General features: G+C 37.2%; 1 protein-coding gene across 2 annotated transcripts in view; it reads right to left on the bottom strand.

Annotated features, from left to right (window-relative positions):
• The window catches only part of Prp39 (pre-mRNA processing factor 39), a 165,198-nt gene extending 149,788 nt beyond the window's left edge, over window positions 1-15,410 (bottom strand). Inside the window, exons 1-2 of one of the 2 annotated variants that reach the window (XM_067106595.1) lie at window positions 15,249-15,410; window positions 8,620-8,756 (exon numbers count right to left, since the gene is read on the bottom strand). In XM_067106595.1, the coding sequence (XP_066962696.1) occupies window positions 8,620-8,723 (104 nt within the window). In that variant the 5' untranslated portion in view covers window positions 8,724-8,756; window positions 15,249-15,410. The remainder of the gene's footprint in view (window positions 1-8,619; window positions 8,757-15,248) is intronic. The other variant, XM_067106597.1, reaches the window with a different exon arrangement.
• Window positions 15,411-16,980: the final 1,570 nt, after the last annotated feature.

The raw sequence follows: 16,980 nt of genomic DNA, 5'->3' as shown, positions 1-16,980 counted from the left end.
TGTGCCTGGTACAAAATGGAACATTCACGTGTGCTGTATTGAAGTTTGTGTATGTATGTATGTATGTATGTATGTATGAATGTACGTGTATGTATATATGTATATATACTCTATATATATAATGTTATATACATAAATGTATACATTTATACAATGTACATATATATATTACATATATACATATATTAAAGCAAGGGGTGGCTGGTGGTTCAGCAGAAAAGGTAAGACAATGATCAGTGCCACATTCGGTCTTCAGCTACTAAATATTGGATGAACATCCTTACAAATATGACAAATATGCCACTGACTTTCAGCAGAACCTACTGTTGTCATGAAAACGCTCCTTATAATGTGGCGACTATAAACCTAAAGAGAATATATAGATTTGCGAATGCACTTGATGCTATTCTGGTCTCTTTTATCAAGTGAGAGCCAAGCTTGCCTACATGTACGAATATAAGTGTATGTTCTTTCTGCTTAATGATTTACAGGGTTAAACCATTCCGACTCATAAATCTGAATATAAAATCAGAAATAATGAGCTTAAGAACAGTAATCTAGATCTCGGAAGACCTGACATCCTGGTATTTATAACACTCGACATTTTCCAAACCGCTGTCATAAACTGAATATATTATCATAAATAATAAGAGCTTAACATCCAGGTATTTATAACATCCGACATTTTCCAAACCGCTATCATTAACCTGAGAATAAAATCATAAATAATAAGAGCTCAAGAACAGTAACCTAAATCTTGTAGGACCTGACATTCAGACATTTATAACTGATCAGAATATAGAATTTCGGTCAAAGGCCAAGCGCTAAGACTCATGAGGTCATTCAGCGCTGAAAGGGGAATTAACAGTAAGTAGGTCTGAAAGGTGTAACAGGAGGAAAACCTCGCAGTTGCATTAGGAAACAATTTTCAGAGAGGGTCGAAAGTCAGATGGAAGAAAGAGAATATGAATGGAGGTAAAGCAAAAGAAATGAGAGATGTTGCAGCTAGGTGCCAAAGGGACGCTGCAAAGACCCTGAAGTAATGCCTACAGTGCACCACATGTGGTACACTGACGGCACTATCCCGCTACGGGGACCAGGCATTTGCAACACCTGAAATTTCCAAAATCGTTATCCTGATGGCGAAGAAGAAATCAAGTTGGCACCCAATAAGAATAATCATTCCTCTTCAGGGCTACCAACCTCGACCCACATGCACGAGGAAGGACGACCAATAGCTGACGACACGATCGTGCACGAGATGCCGAAAGTAAGTCAGGATTAGCAGTATTATCGGCTTGAGCGTTAAATCATGCAAGAGACAAAATAATTTTGTTGATGTTTACCGGAATATGCTTTCAACTTGGCAGTATATCGTGGTTTTCACGTATTCTTATCTTCGTAATGTGTTTCTTGGGCGGATACGGCCAACAAATTAACGTGAAGAAAGCTTCCCTGTACACGTGATATTCAAACACACAACTGTGGGTTTATTGTTCATTTCGAGACCATGTAAAAACGCTGGCGTTTACTATTATTACACGAATCTACACGAGTTCAAACGGAATAATCAATGATCTGCTTTCACAATCACAACGTCCATGGGTGAAAAAAATAAAAAGGCCTATATTACACAATAGCCACCTCTGCTGAATGACCACACGAAATTCCATGAAAATCACGCATAATAGTGAAACTCTCATACCTGAATTACGAATCACATTAACCTGCGTCACAAAGAACCATCTAGAATGATCGGTTGCACCTCCTGCTCCAAACAAAATCCTGAATCACTGGGGTGCCCCCTGGGTGGATCATGTATCTGTCTCTTTTATGCTTCCCTGTGTCCCCCAGAGGGCATCTAAGCTCATCAGTCTTAACTGCCGTGCGTAGGGTAATATAGCTCACTAATCAGTCTGAACTAAGACAATGATGGACTGATGGTTTGCCATCAGATCGGACTGTAGTGCCTTTGGCCATGAAACAAAATTGATGTGTGTGGAAAATATTATGTAGGATATTCAGGACCACCAATCCATAAATCTGCTAGGTTAAGGATATGAGTAATGTGTCGATCTCTCTTTCGAGATTGCCTCCCTTGATTGCATAAAATTTTTTCATCGTGACAGTTAAATACTGATGTGTAATATAGCTTAAAATCATAATCTGTTTACAGAAGACATTGCTCTCTTATGTTTGGTCTAATTCACTTTACCTCTTAAGTATGTCTGCAGGGCTAATTTAGGCATTCGCTCTTGCTTTCTTTTACCAGTTTCATAATCTGCAGATATAACTTACCTACATCAATATAACTGGCAAAACATAATAATCTACAATTTCTGCAACAAGTCAGATCTGTGCAAGCCATAAGTCCAAACTACTCATCAATCCAAACAGAGACGAACGGCTGTGTTTGAAGTCATTTATGTTTCATTTATTGAAAATCACATCCTTGAGGCCAAGATTGCAAGCCTCTGGAGCTCTGGACCAGCGTCCAACATATGACGCTTGGAAATTTTCAGTACTTTACTTCAGCAACAAAGAGCTGCAAATCTTTCAACGTGAGTGAAAAACAAGGCAATTGAAGCAACAACGTGGACAATCACCAACATACACTCCCAGGCAGTTCATCAGCAACTGAAGAATTCTTGAAGGCACAGTGGTCTCAAGGTTAATTTTATGAAATTTAGGCTGTCGTGCTAAGCACTGGGGCACTTTCGGCCATTCAGCGCTTGTCGATGGGTCCCCAGGGATATTCTCTTTGAAATCGACCAGTTTACTTCAGCTCTTTAGGCAGCAGTACCGTACTTAGTAACTTAAAGCTTTTTGTACTGAAATTTCTTTCAGAAGTTTGTAGGACACTTTAAAAAATTCAGCGACTGCTCCCATTCGTAAGGGAAAAGGAATATTCGAGGTTCTACACAATCAACATTGACAAATATTGTCTTATAAGCCTTAAATACGCCCCCTAAACAATCAAATTTCTTATGCAATGATGAGGACTGCACAATAATTTTTAATCGTTTCAATTTACCTTTAGAAAAAAAAATTGACTAATTTATTAAGGAACAATTATAAAGAGGGCATGAAGCCAACTAAATCTATCCTTACCATAATATATTAATTAAAAAGTCCCAGCAATGGACGGCATAACTTATCTTAAAAGTACAAAGCTTTTGTGGATGACTTGCAATATTAATCAACATAATACATATTAAAGTATGTTGCAATAGATGATGAAGGACAATTGGACTGCTTGGTGGGCAGGCCTTAGGCCTGTATCTAATATAAGGACATGTGACATTACAATGTCCATCGGTCATCTGCCGGGACTGGTAACAATGTGACCCAGGCGACTGAATACAGAACTTAGGCCAAAGGCCACTGGGACCTATGAGGTCATTCAGCGCTGAAACGGAAATTGACAGTAAGAGGTTTGAAAGGTGTAACAGGAGGAAAACCTAGCAGTTGCACTATGAAACAACTGCTAGGAGAGGGTGGAAAGTAAGATGGAAGAAAGAGAATATGAAAGGAGGGAACGAAAAGGGTTGCAGGTAGGGGCCGCAGGCACGCTGCAAAGAACCTTAAGTAACGCCTACAGTACACTGCATGAGGTGCACTGACGGCACTAGCCCCCTACGGGATCCTCAGTTATTAGCAGCCAATTTGCCAGCAGAAAATATAAAGAGGAAAGAAAGTTACGTGAAACCCTCTACCCGGATGAGACAATACTTTCAAGAAGGTAACAGTCTCCGCGGAGCCTCACTTGAACTTTAAAGTAGGCGACCAAAAGGTCTAAACCTGCTTAACTGCTGAGGCAATATGCCATACAGCACATTCCAATTTAGGCTCAGCTCATAAAGACGTCGCCAAAGTTACGTGACCTACATCGAACTAAGGGAATTTCAACCGACTTCGACCCATGCGGCCATCGACAAAAGGTATATGAGGAGATATTAGCAATTGGAATAACAAACGGACAATGATATAACACAAGGAGATGGCAGAAACTTAATAAAAGCAAGGGAAATAAGGGTAAATGGGAAACTTGGCCTCCTTACCCCTGTAATTTCAACTGCACATTTTCCTGATTTTTACATTGTGTCACTTCTTTTCTCACACTTATTTTTCTGTAATTACACAAAAATGTTTGCGTTCATGCTACTTACACGTACGTCAGAATAGATCACTGGCTATCATTTTCTTTTTAAGTCTTGCTCTTTTTATTTCTTTAATAAAATTGCTCTATTACTTTTATCGGACGTACGTCAGAATAGTTTCTCGTTGGCTATCAGTTTTTTTAGTCTTGCTCTCTTAATGTCTCCGGCCGGCTAATAAAATTATTTTATTAATTTCTTTTTTGGTTCGGATTCGTACTTTACTTAATTCCGTTGCTTAACCAGTTGGTTCCCCGTAGTCTACCTTCGGGCCAGCCCTAGGAGAGCTGTTAATCATCAATAAAATAGTATAAACTTTTAACCTTACATATCAAATGATAAACATAAAAAAAATATTGGGGTACAGCTACATAAGTTTAAGAGCAGGCGATTTATTACAACAAACTATAAAGAACGGTGCGGTAAAAGGGAAATAAAAGAACCAGTCGTACCTTTAACCATTAAACAAAAATAACGAATGCAAAAAATGAAAAAACCACTTGAGAACAAAAAAATTTATGAATAACTAATGTTAAAAAGATCACCGCAAAAGTACTTTCCATGAATGGACGATAATATTCCCTTTACATAATACCAAGATCGAAAGAGATTTATTCCATTCTAAGACTTGAATGAATACTGCAAGAGTTATTCCGGTATTATCTAGTAATTGCCAACTGCTTTTTAAACACTGCCAGGATCATCTCGGGGATCTCATTACACTTGCACCTTTGTTAACAATATGATATTTCTTCTCACCGCGGTTTCCATGAATATACTGTTCACCTTTTATAAAGGAACATTAATGACTCACGTTGTTCTATCTGTTCAGTAAATGAAATGGTTAGAGTACTGAATAATGACTAACAGTGAATCCATTCAGGGGTTGAAATAAAATATAAAACGCGGGCAATTTTGCACAGGCATATACCAAGGATGTCTTCAGTGACTTCTTTAATCAAAACATATTTTGTCAGATGCTATGATTCTGACCTTGATAACTGAATGATTAACAAACTATACTTAGCGCAAAAAACTCTATGCAAATGGGACCTATGTTAAATATTTAACAACTTTCTCTAATGCTCACCCTACACAACCTTTCATGATCGATATTATTCCGCAACTTGACTTTGCAATCAATTCTCGAAGGGCACATGTGAAGCTCCTGTCTACACGGATATCGACCAAGACTCAATCAGACCTTTCTCACTCAGAATTCCCACTTGTAGTCAGGAATGGAATGAAGTATACAATTTCGGCCAAAGGCCAAGCGCTAGGACCTATGAGGTCATTCAGCGCTGAAGGGGGAACTGAGAAAAAAAAGGTTTGAAAGGTGTGTAACCAAGAAGGAAAACCTGGCAGTTGCACTGAGAAACAATTGTTAAGAGTGGTGGAAAGTAAGATGGAAGAAAGATAATATGAAACGAGCTCCAGTAAAAGGAATGAAAGGGGTTGCAGCTAGGGGCCAATGCACCGCACGAGGTGCACTGACGGCACTAATCCCCCAGCGGTAAACAGGTAGTCAGCGACCACGGTCAAACTTGGGAGGATGTAGTTCGAGACACAGGGACTCGGCGATATCACACGTGCTCGTACAGCGTGCTCAATACAACGGCACCCTTTACGGGTTGCCCAAGAGCAAGAACCCAAGCTGCCATACGGCCAGCTTAAACTAAAACATCAAACAAGGGCAACCAAGCAGTATCTCCGGTGACCCTGAGGTATATTAGGCAGCTGCGGTAAACGCGAAAACCTTTTACGGGCTGCCCTGGACCAAGAGCCCCTGCCAGAACAAGGCTGGCTTTATCTAAGATGATGATGATGATGACAATAATTACTCGGGGAAAACACTGGCAAGCAAAACGGGACAGCTACAGCACATGTCCCTCTTTCGCACTCTCGTCCTTCAGTACATGCAAGGTACACTACTGGTCAAACATTTGGGAAATGACGTCCTTACCCTCGGTGCAGCAGAGGGGAAAGATAGTGGGTCCTCAAGACAAACCCTCTCATACTGAGGAGCTATAAAGAATATATATAGAGATAGTATATATTACGACATATATATATAGATATACATACATACACACATATATATATATACTATATATATATAGATGTGTGTGTGTGTGAGGAATATATAGAATTCTGACCATAGCCCATGCGCTGAGATCTGAGGTCATTCAGCGCTAACACGGAAATTGACAGTAAAAAGGTTTGAAAGGTGTAACAGGAGGAAAACTCCCCGTTGCACTATGAAACAATTGTTTGGAGGGTGGGAAAAAGATGGGAGAAAGAGAATATGAACGGAAGTACAGTAAAAGGAATGAAAGGGGTTGTAGCTAAGGGCCGAAGGGTCGCTGCAAAGAACCTTAAGTAATGCCTACAGTACACCGCATGAGGTGCACTGCCGGCACTAACCCCTACAAGATTGTGTTTGTGTATTCATGTATGTATGTATGTATGTATACATATGTATATATAATACATATATATATATACATGTATACACACACACGTCGACATATAAACAGGGAAGGTACTGCACAGCTCAGAAGCAAGGAATGGAATGGAATATGGATTTTACACTTAACGGCCAAGCACCGTACATCAGTTAGTCATTCAGCGCCCAGATGTAAGAAATACACTGAGGGCAGAGAAAGCATATATATATATATATATATATATATATATATATATATATATATATATATATTTATTAATAAATATATAATTATATATATAATATACATACATATATATATATAATATATATATATATACATATAATATATATATATATATATATATTAATAAATATATAATTATATATATAATATACATACATATATACATGCATGTATATGCATATGTATATTGAGACATTGTTCAATGCTGAACTCCTGTCTCCCCTACCAGGGTTGGCTCCAGAGAAATTACGCAACGGTCAGTGCCACATTCACACTTTAACTGCATCATTTTTAGCATACAGATACAAGTGTCAATCTAAAGATGCCAACAGAAACAAAACTCAAGGAAAATAACATGAAAACAGATTCCTCTCTGAAGCTGATAATGAAACATCATAAAAGTTCGATGAAATTGGTTATTTTATAAAAGCGATAAAAAATAAAAAGTCAAACGAAAGAAGTAAGACGTAACAAAGAGAATTAAGTTCGTCTGTATCAGATAAAAGAAATCTATTACCGCAGACCTGTCGCATTACCATCGACTAAATTGAGTGCCTCTATGATGGTAATCCCCTCTGTTTCCCTGGTGGCATGAATGAGACAAACCCATCCCAACTCACTCACTCTCTCTCTCTCTCTCTCTCTCTCTCTCTCTCTCTCTCTCTCTCTCTCACACACATACAGAGACACACACACACACAAGCTAATATCAAGGGGGTGCCAAGCCGAAGCTAAGAAAAAGAAATATTCTTTTCCAATTAATCTCTAATTGGATATTATGCATGCGATCTCGTCCTAACCGTCACTATTTAGAAAACGTAACAGTATACATAAAACAATAAATCCTTTTCCAATCTGACACTGGAAGGTGGCTTCGCTCAAAAATTGTCTTGGAGATGTTACGCGTTTTTTATTGACTCACTACAGTCAAATTTTTAGTTGGATATCTATATCGAACTAAATCTAAATCAACAAAATCTGAAAAACTAAGATCACTTTAAAAAGTTGTGCTTAGCCGCGCCGTCGTACAAAAATCGTTCACCACTACATTATTTAACAATCACTGATTGGTCTCCTTAAAATCACTACTTTTCAGCCATATCCTGTCGGCCTAATAAGCACCAAATGACTTTGCACTCGATTTCGACACAACAGAAATGGTTACCCGTTATATCATATAAAAACATCATCATCATCTTTTAACGTGCATCATATAAAAACAGCAAGAATAAAATTACTAAAAATAAAACATGGTTTTCTATAGTGACCGACCGAAGAACAGCTGGATATCGTTTTCTTTCATGAAAATAATGAAGGGTACACTTAAACAATTATAATCCTCACATTTTTGCCCGAGATAGACTAAGTTACCGTTACGATTCGTAATTACATAATATCCCCTACGTCCTCACTTCCTGTCCGAACGGAAAACCAAATGCTCTCAATCAGCAACCAAATACGACAAGGCAAAATTAAAAGGAGGGATGAAAGGCTGGTCCTTAACACTAAGGAAGCAACATACCAGCCTCCTTAAAGGGGTAACTGACTTATCTGGCGCTACTAGTACTTGGGGTCAGTGACGCCCACCAAAATGACCAAGTACTGGGACCTTTGAGGTAATTCAGCGCTGAATCGGAAATTGACAGTAAAATAATTGTTAGGAGAGGGAGGAATTCATGATGGAAGATAGACCAGTGGGAGACGTCTAAAATATTTAGTAGTCAAGACAGAAAGATATAATACATGACCTTCTGTTGCAACTTGCTTACCTTGTAAAAGAAGGCGTGGCGTTCGCATCTGTCAGCCAATATAGATAGTAGGAATCCATTGCAGAAAACGAATCGGTTATCACTCTGGTGGGGCGCCCTGTCATGTACCCTTGGTAGTTCCCAGCTTCAGTCTGTCACTGAGAACAAAAATACTATTGAATATACAAATTACCCTGTATGACAAAGCCTCAGTTTACCATACAAATTCCCCGGTCACTAGAAAATGATTGATATATAAATAGAGGTAGATTTAGATAGAAGATAAAATATACAATTTAGGCCGAAGGCCAAGCACTGGGACGTATAGTCATTCAGCGCTGAAAAGAAAAATCTAGAGTAGCCTAAGAGGTTTAAAAGGTGTAACAGGAGGAAAACCTCGCAGTCGCATTATGAAACAATTAGAAGAGGGTGGAAAGTAAGATGGAAGAAAAAATGTGAACGGTGGTATAGCAGAAGGAAGAGAGTGGTTGCAGCTGGGGGCCGAAGGGACGCTGCCAAGAACCTTAAGTATTGCTTTCAGTCAACTGCGTGAGGAGCACTGACGGCGCTACACGCCCTACGGACCAAACTAGATTTAGCCCCATGCAGTGCTTCACCCGTTCTCATCCTCTCACTCGTAAAAAAGAAATTTTTTATATTCCGTCCATGACGAAAAAATACAATTTTAAAATTTGCAGATTTTTTACGGCGTCCTAATAGTAGAAAGCATGTTTTTGGGTATTTTTTTTTCAATGCCCAAAATAATGACATCACAAAACTTGCCTACCTAATTTCTCATATATTTCAATTATTTGACACGAAAGTGAAATTTACCTTCTTTTTCATTCAGCTATATAATTAAACGTACCAAAAAAATTTTTTTTAAATAAAAGTGAAGAGCAACCTTAAAACGTAAAATGAATAAAATAATTATTTGTGATGTAACTACAGTGACTGTCAGAATGTTGACATATAATGTAATATATCTTCATGTGTATAAACAAATATATAAAGAATATAGACAAACAGAGGAATAAATAAAAAGTTAATATAAACATTCAACTAAAATTTATATATATACATATATGTATGTAGGTATTATGTATAGCGTGGGCGTTTAAAAACAGTATATACATATAAGCAAAAGTATAAGAATGTGATAAAGAAAAATACAAAAAATAAACATATAAATAAAAAAAAAATACTAAGATATAAATAACTATAAAGTAATTAATATAACCATATATGAAACCAAATCGAAATATAATATTAATTTGATCAAAATATATAATTAATTAAACAAATAGCTAATAAATAAATCATTAAAAAAATTTATATAAATATAAATCAACAAATATAAAATGGATGTAAATGCATAAATTATTAACGTAAATATAAAGGAAATAAATATAGATAAGTAATTCAACACATTATGATGTGGGTAAATATATAAAAAATTAATGCATAACAAATAAATCTCAAATATATATACCAAATCATATAAATGCAAAAACAGAAAAAATTACATATATCCAAACTGAAAAACTAAATATATCAATATAAATAAAAAGATAAATACATAATTGAATACAAACATATGTAAGTCATTAACACGAACAGATAAAAATATAACTAAATAATAAATCAATATATAAAAAATATTTTTATATAAAATTATAGAATTCAATCAAGCGAGCACAGGTGGAGAAGCTCATGCAGAATGGTTGTTCCTACTGAGACTGACGGAACTCTCACCTGCCTGGGCTCTGACATGAGAATCTAAAAGGAAAGACTCTCGCTGCTGCAGTACCTACCAACATGCCCAGGTACTTTTGTAATAATTGTTTGATAACGATGTTGTTATTACTTGTGACTTGGTATGCCAATTGCCCTGACTTACATTCGGGCGCAACCATTGATTTTAGGACAATTAACTCAGACTAGCCTACATAGGCCTATAACAATTCAATTCTGGGTATAGGCCAATACAAGTGTGATACACCAGCCTAGGTTAATAAACCCAGGCCTACTCTTAGCCTGAACTAGGACCTGACGTCGTAGATGGACGAATCTTCATTTCTGGTTAGGGTTGAGGGAAAGGCTGTTTAATGTTTAATGTTTCTTAGTATGAGGATACATGGTGTAAACAACTTATTCCTAGTGTTCCTTCCATAATTGTTCGAACTGGTTCCTAAACAGGTTCTCATACTGGTTCTTCAACTGGTTCTTACACTGGTTCCCTTTTACAAGGAGAGAAATATGGCATTTCAAATTAAAATAAGGGGAGCTACATGCCTTTCACCTCTCAAGTAGTCGTACACGTCTTGAGCAGTGCGATTTGAGCTTACGCAACTACGCACTCGGTTGAAGTTACGCACTTACGTACGCACACCCGATCATGGACAATTTCAATTTCGAGTGGTTAATTCAACTTCTTGGTAGGAGGAAAACCAACTCGTTTTTCCAGTCCACCAATTATGAACGGCTTATCATTAATTCAAAAGAAGGATTCCATCATTACCCTTTGCCAGCTTCTTTGGGCATGAGATCCGACTTCTCCCAGTTTATCACAATCCTCAGGTCGTGACAAATGCGAGGAGGCATAGGTCGTTAGAACTAACCAATTATCCAAGCAAAGCAACACCGTATACCCTGTGAATGGACCCCAGCCAACACCAAGGTAAATACCTGCAAGGCCATCGCTAGCCTGAGTGGAATGGAATATAAAATTTAGGCCAAGGGCCAAGCACTGGGGCCTACGAGGTCACTCAGCGCTGAAACCGAAACTGAGAGTAGAAAGACTTGAAAGGTGTAACAGGAAGAAAACCTCGCAGTTGCACTATGAAATAAGTGTTAGGAGAGGCTGGATAGCAGGATGGAAGAGGGAGAATATGAATGGAGATGCAGTAAAAAGAATGAAAGGGGTTGCAGCTAGGGACCGAAGGGATGCTGCAAAGAACCTTAAGTAGTGTTTACAGTGCACCGCGTGAGGTGCACTGACGGCACTACTCCCTACGGAGCGCTAGCCTGAAGCACAGAGCTTTGAACTGGTAGACAGTCCTGTTGCAGACAATTCAGAGGTACTATCTGATATATATATATATATATATATATATATATATATATATATATATATATATATATATATATATATATCTATATACTGTGTATAATATATATGTATATGTAAATATATATATATATACAATTGTGTGTGTATATATATATATATATATATATATATATATATATATATATATATACATGTGATGATTATTATCACTTTTGTACGTGATTCATTTACCACACATTACCACAGATGAAAAATAAGAGACGGGGTGTGGGTCCTGACCGGTTTCGACTTTATTTCCAAGCCATTGAAGAAGGACTGATACAGAGTATAAGAAGTCACAAATATATATACTACAGGAACAGTACTGACGAACATATACAACCATTAGAGACTACATATCCACACCACAGGCCAGTGTCGAGGTTGGAGTGGCTTTCAAAACTCATCTGGCTAAAAATCACAATATACTCTCAGGGGACAATACTGATAAACATACCAACCATAGGCGACCTTATACTCTGTATCAGTCCTTCGTCAATGGCTTGGAAATAAAGTCGAAACCGGTCAGGACCTACACCCCGCATCTTATTATTCACCTGTGGTAATGTGTGATACATATATGTATACATAATCTGAAATAAAATTCTTAAGGCAATATAAAAACCAAAACCGAAAGTGGGAACTATATGATTCTCTTGATTTTATTCGAATGGTTGTAACAACATTCAGTGTGAGTTACTACGTCCATATGCATATACATACACAACTAGAGGGTTGCCACAGAACCAATGATTAAAGGAAAAACCTGGACATCGAAAAATTTGTATGCCCTTGCACAAATCAAATGTAGAAATGTATATTTCTCAAGAAGTACAGGCAACTTCTCACTGCATCCTTTGTATTAACAGCCTGACGGAATGTATGTGATATTTCATAACACACAGGGATGGTGTTTTGGTTTTCGAGTTCTACTTCTGTATCATAAAGGAGGATGACAGAAAATTCCCTTTTTATTGGAGGTTAAAGACATGGCAGCAACGCTAATCTCTTCTAGTATCAATCCAATGTAGCTGGGGTCAAGCTACGACAGCTAAAGAAAATGAACTTGGTGACGGCTTAGGCGAGTTGGGGTCTTCACCCACTGAACCCCACCGCCGATTAAACGCATTCGGGTCGTTTCGGCCGTAAGCACGTTCACGTGCAAAACGGGCGCCGTGTTTAGTACCAGCCCCTTGGGGATGTACGTAAAACATGAAATAATAATGGTAAATACCATAAACATAACGTCTTACATTATTTTGGATGTTACGGCCTAAAGTGACTTACGGCCGAGACGACCAGGACTGGTTTAAACTGCCTTGTTGGAAAGTTTTGATGACCGATTCAAGCTCACGCTGAAGAATATTCGAAAGGCGACGGTTCGTCTCCCCGTTGGAACAAAAATATGCAATAAATAAATAAGCAAGTAATACACAAATATATGATAAAGTACAAGCAATAAGAAGTACATATGCATACATTTATATATATACATATGTATACACAAATAACAAGGGAATGCATATCAAATCAAATTAATACATACACATATAGAGAGGGAATGCATACCAAATCAAATTAATACATACACACACCAATATATATATATATATATATATATATATATATATATATATATATATATATATACTGTAAATTTAAGAATAAACACGTTAAGTATATAAATAAATATATAAATACAATATATAAATATATATATACATAAATATATAAATATATATATATATAAATATATATATATACATATATATATATATATAACTATAGGCTATATGTATGAAAACCACTGTGTCATATTTCACTTAAGTTTAAAACCCCTTTCATCGCTATTTTATGAATCTTGGGTCAAGTGAACAAAGTTTATACTTGAGTTTTGACAGTAAGACAATTGGGCGCATGAGTTACAGAAAAAAAAAGTCATTGTAGAGGAAGTCTTCTATCGACAAAATGCTGTCGGTAGAAATATTACATGATTACATGGCATATTTACAGTATATCCATGAAATGAGATTAATAAAAGGAAGTCTCTGAAGACTAACAAAATGTCAAGCTTGATAATATGCATTGTTGTCCAGACGGCTTGAAGGGATATGATAACATTTTCAACAGCTTAAATTAGAATTCACTCTACAAGTATATCGTACAAGCTTGACATATATCTGCATCCCAAATGTCATCGTAGTTATAAACCTTATCGGTTAAACTTTACCGCTATTTCGGATATGGTTTGAATTTCTTAGCTTTTCCACTTCCCCTGATACGCCGATAGGCCTTGTCTAGGGCATAAATTGTTCAGATTTGAAAACAACTGTTCTGTGTCTGCATATGGTGTTAGCCGTCATGGCAAATGTACGGTAAATTATGGGGGCATATCATACTTATAATCCCGACCTCCGTGTTTTACGGGGGAAATAAGACAGAATCCAAAGGTTCACTTGAAAAAACGCTATCTTATCACTGATAAAAACAAATTAAATAGGGTCTCAGTTTGCCACTAACCAGGTCATGGAAATTTTCGTCCACACAATCAGATCAAGGGACTATCCTATATGATATGGTAATCTCCTCAGAACGAAACCTTTTACATTTGGCAAACAGGGCATCACTACATAAATACAAGTAATTTTCATCTCAACCAACAATTTATGGTTCTCCATTTGGTATACCATATATAGCCTAGATTCGTCTCGCTATTTAAAGAATGAAAAATGCTCTGAAATATGTAGCCTGTCTGGTGGCGAACTTGATGAAAAACAGCAACTATGTTCACATATACACTATATATCTACGCTTCTCTTCCTTGAATACCAGAAAAAAAATGGCTGACTGGTGTTGCAATTACAGCACACCAACAATATAGGATAGTAAGGTTTCTCTAGTATAAATAACATCATATAGCTAGCATTTCAAAAACAGACTGGTAGGCCCGGTAGGCCTACACTCTGCAAGAGTGCTCGAGTGCTCTTACAACGTGACATGTTTCATCCTTGGTGTCAGCATGTTGTTTGTCCAGTGGACATCAGTAAACATGCTTAATAGCCAGTAGTATAGCACCTTAATCCAATGGGCCTATGCCGTGGGTAGCATTCGTTGCATAAATCACTGTAGTTTAAAAAACCCAGGACAAAATTTACTCAACATCTGAGCAAGGTACGGATGTGATCCAAGGTTACTTTCCAAAGCTATAGCCTAGGCCTGAGCCACTTAACTTACTATTCTAACCATGCGGCAGTTTCACTACACAACTTACTTTTCCACCAGGACGAGAGCATGTGTTGAAAACACCTATGATGATATTCAAATAATGTAATAAACACCAAATAAAACAGGCAATGCGGAGTGAAATATGAAGCTGTAAGTTTCAAAACAGACAACCAGGAGAATGTTGCCACCATCAAATCTCGTAAAGGTGAAACACGTTCCCATGGTTTTTACACTCTTGCCTGCAGGATGAAAGATTTACACACTTAAAATGGAAATATAAATCATTATAAAATTATGCGAAAAGGCCACCAACCTATGGCTTAGTTTAGCTCCACCACAGGGAACAAACCACTTCACGTCACCGTTCTCAAGAACACTCGGTAACTGTTACAAACTTACAGCCTGAACCCTGAGCCTATGGCCTAAAGGGGCTGAAGCGGCTAAACACCGAAGTTAACCGAACCTTCAAATGACCGCGAAAAATTGTCGTTTTCAATTAGATTAAGTCAGCTTTCTGTCGGCACGGGTTCCGCGAAAAAAAACTATAATAATAATTCAATATATTTAGTAGGAGGATGGAAAATAGCGCCTTGATTTGGTGTTCATGACACCTAGTAAGATTTGCTTTTTTCTCTTTTGTTAGAAAATCTTGGACCATTAAAATAAATTCACCCAGTAATCCTACATAAGATGTTAAAAGGAATCTCGAAAATTTTTCGGCCAGAAGATGATGAGACAAATCACCACAACAGTCATTATTGCGTGTTGCCTGTCTTGCGTTTCCGATTGATTACACAGTTATCTAATCAGAGGCAAAGGGTATTTGCTGCATCTTCGTGCACTTGAAAGACATTTTTGCGAAACTTTGAACACCGTGTCCAGTTGTTCGAGGAAGTAACCTGTGATTTCTATGATATAATACACACACACACACACACACACACACACACACACACACACACATATATATATATATATATATATACACAAGAAGTAACGAAAAATTAGGACAACACTGATCAACCTCACCACACCCATGGCTCGTTTTAGAGCAATAGCCCGTGCTGGCATCAAGTTGGCCTAATCTAAACCAACCAACGACCGCGAACGATTGCCACCCATAATATATAATGAATGATGTTAGAAACCGATAACATCGGTACATTTTGTAATAATTTTAATACTTGCTGGGATTAATGATATTTTAAACAACACTCGTTCGTTAGCTAGGCGTGGGGTATGTAATCTTTTAAACATGACTAATATACGATAAGCTTTTGGATTAGTGTCCATTTATAAACAACGAAGTGCAATCTCTCTCTCTCTCTCTCTCTTAATACATACACATCTCTCTCGCTTCTAATACATACACAGACACACACAGACACACACACACACACACATATATATATATATATATATATATATATATATATATATATATATATATATATATACTGTATATTATTGCCCCCCCCAGAGAGTTAGCTCCTGAGGCAAGACAATATAGCTGTCACCGATACATACAAACCTTAACTGCTGAATAGTGCATGAACCTCCTGTGCAGTAAAATTTCCACATCAGCTTCTTCATTCACCTACAAAGAAAGCTCATCAACACATTGTGTCATTCACTCTTATCTTTCATGTACTTCCACCATCTCTGGTAGTTAAGACCTTTCCTTTCCAATACCCCTTTCACGCCATCCATCCAACCCTCTCTGAGTTTTTCTCTCCCCGTACTTCAAAACACTTCTGAATTGTACTCCCCCTTCACCAAACTGCAGACATTCACTCGTTACAAATAATCAAACACTCTCAAAATACTCTGATCCATCCTTTCACTTACGTTAATGTTTTTACCATTACACATTTCTATATATCTCACCCATTCAGTTCATTTTACCCTTCATAAACTATGCAAACATACATCTCAGCAACTTCAATTTTTTTCTTAATTGCCAAAAACAACTTCGTACATTCAAGCCTAAGCTTCCATAAACAATCAAGGCCCAACATAATCTCTTGCGCATACCCTGTTACCGT

This window comes from Macrobrachium rosenbergii, chromosome 7 (assembly GCF_040412425.1).
Source record: "Macrobrachium rosenbergii isolate ZJJX-2024 chromosome 7, ASM4041242v1, whole genome shotgun sequence".
NCBI lineage: Eukaryota > Metazoa > Arthropoda > Malacostraca > Decapoda > Palaemonidae > Macrobrachium > Macrobrachium rosenbergii.
The sequence above is the reverse complement of the archived record's forward strand: the minus strand, read 5'-3'. Positions and strand labels throughout refer to the sequence as shown.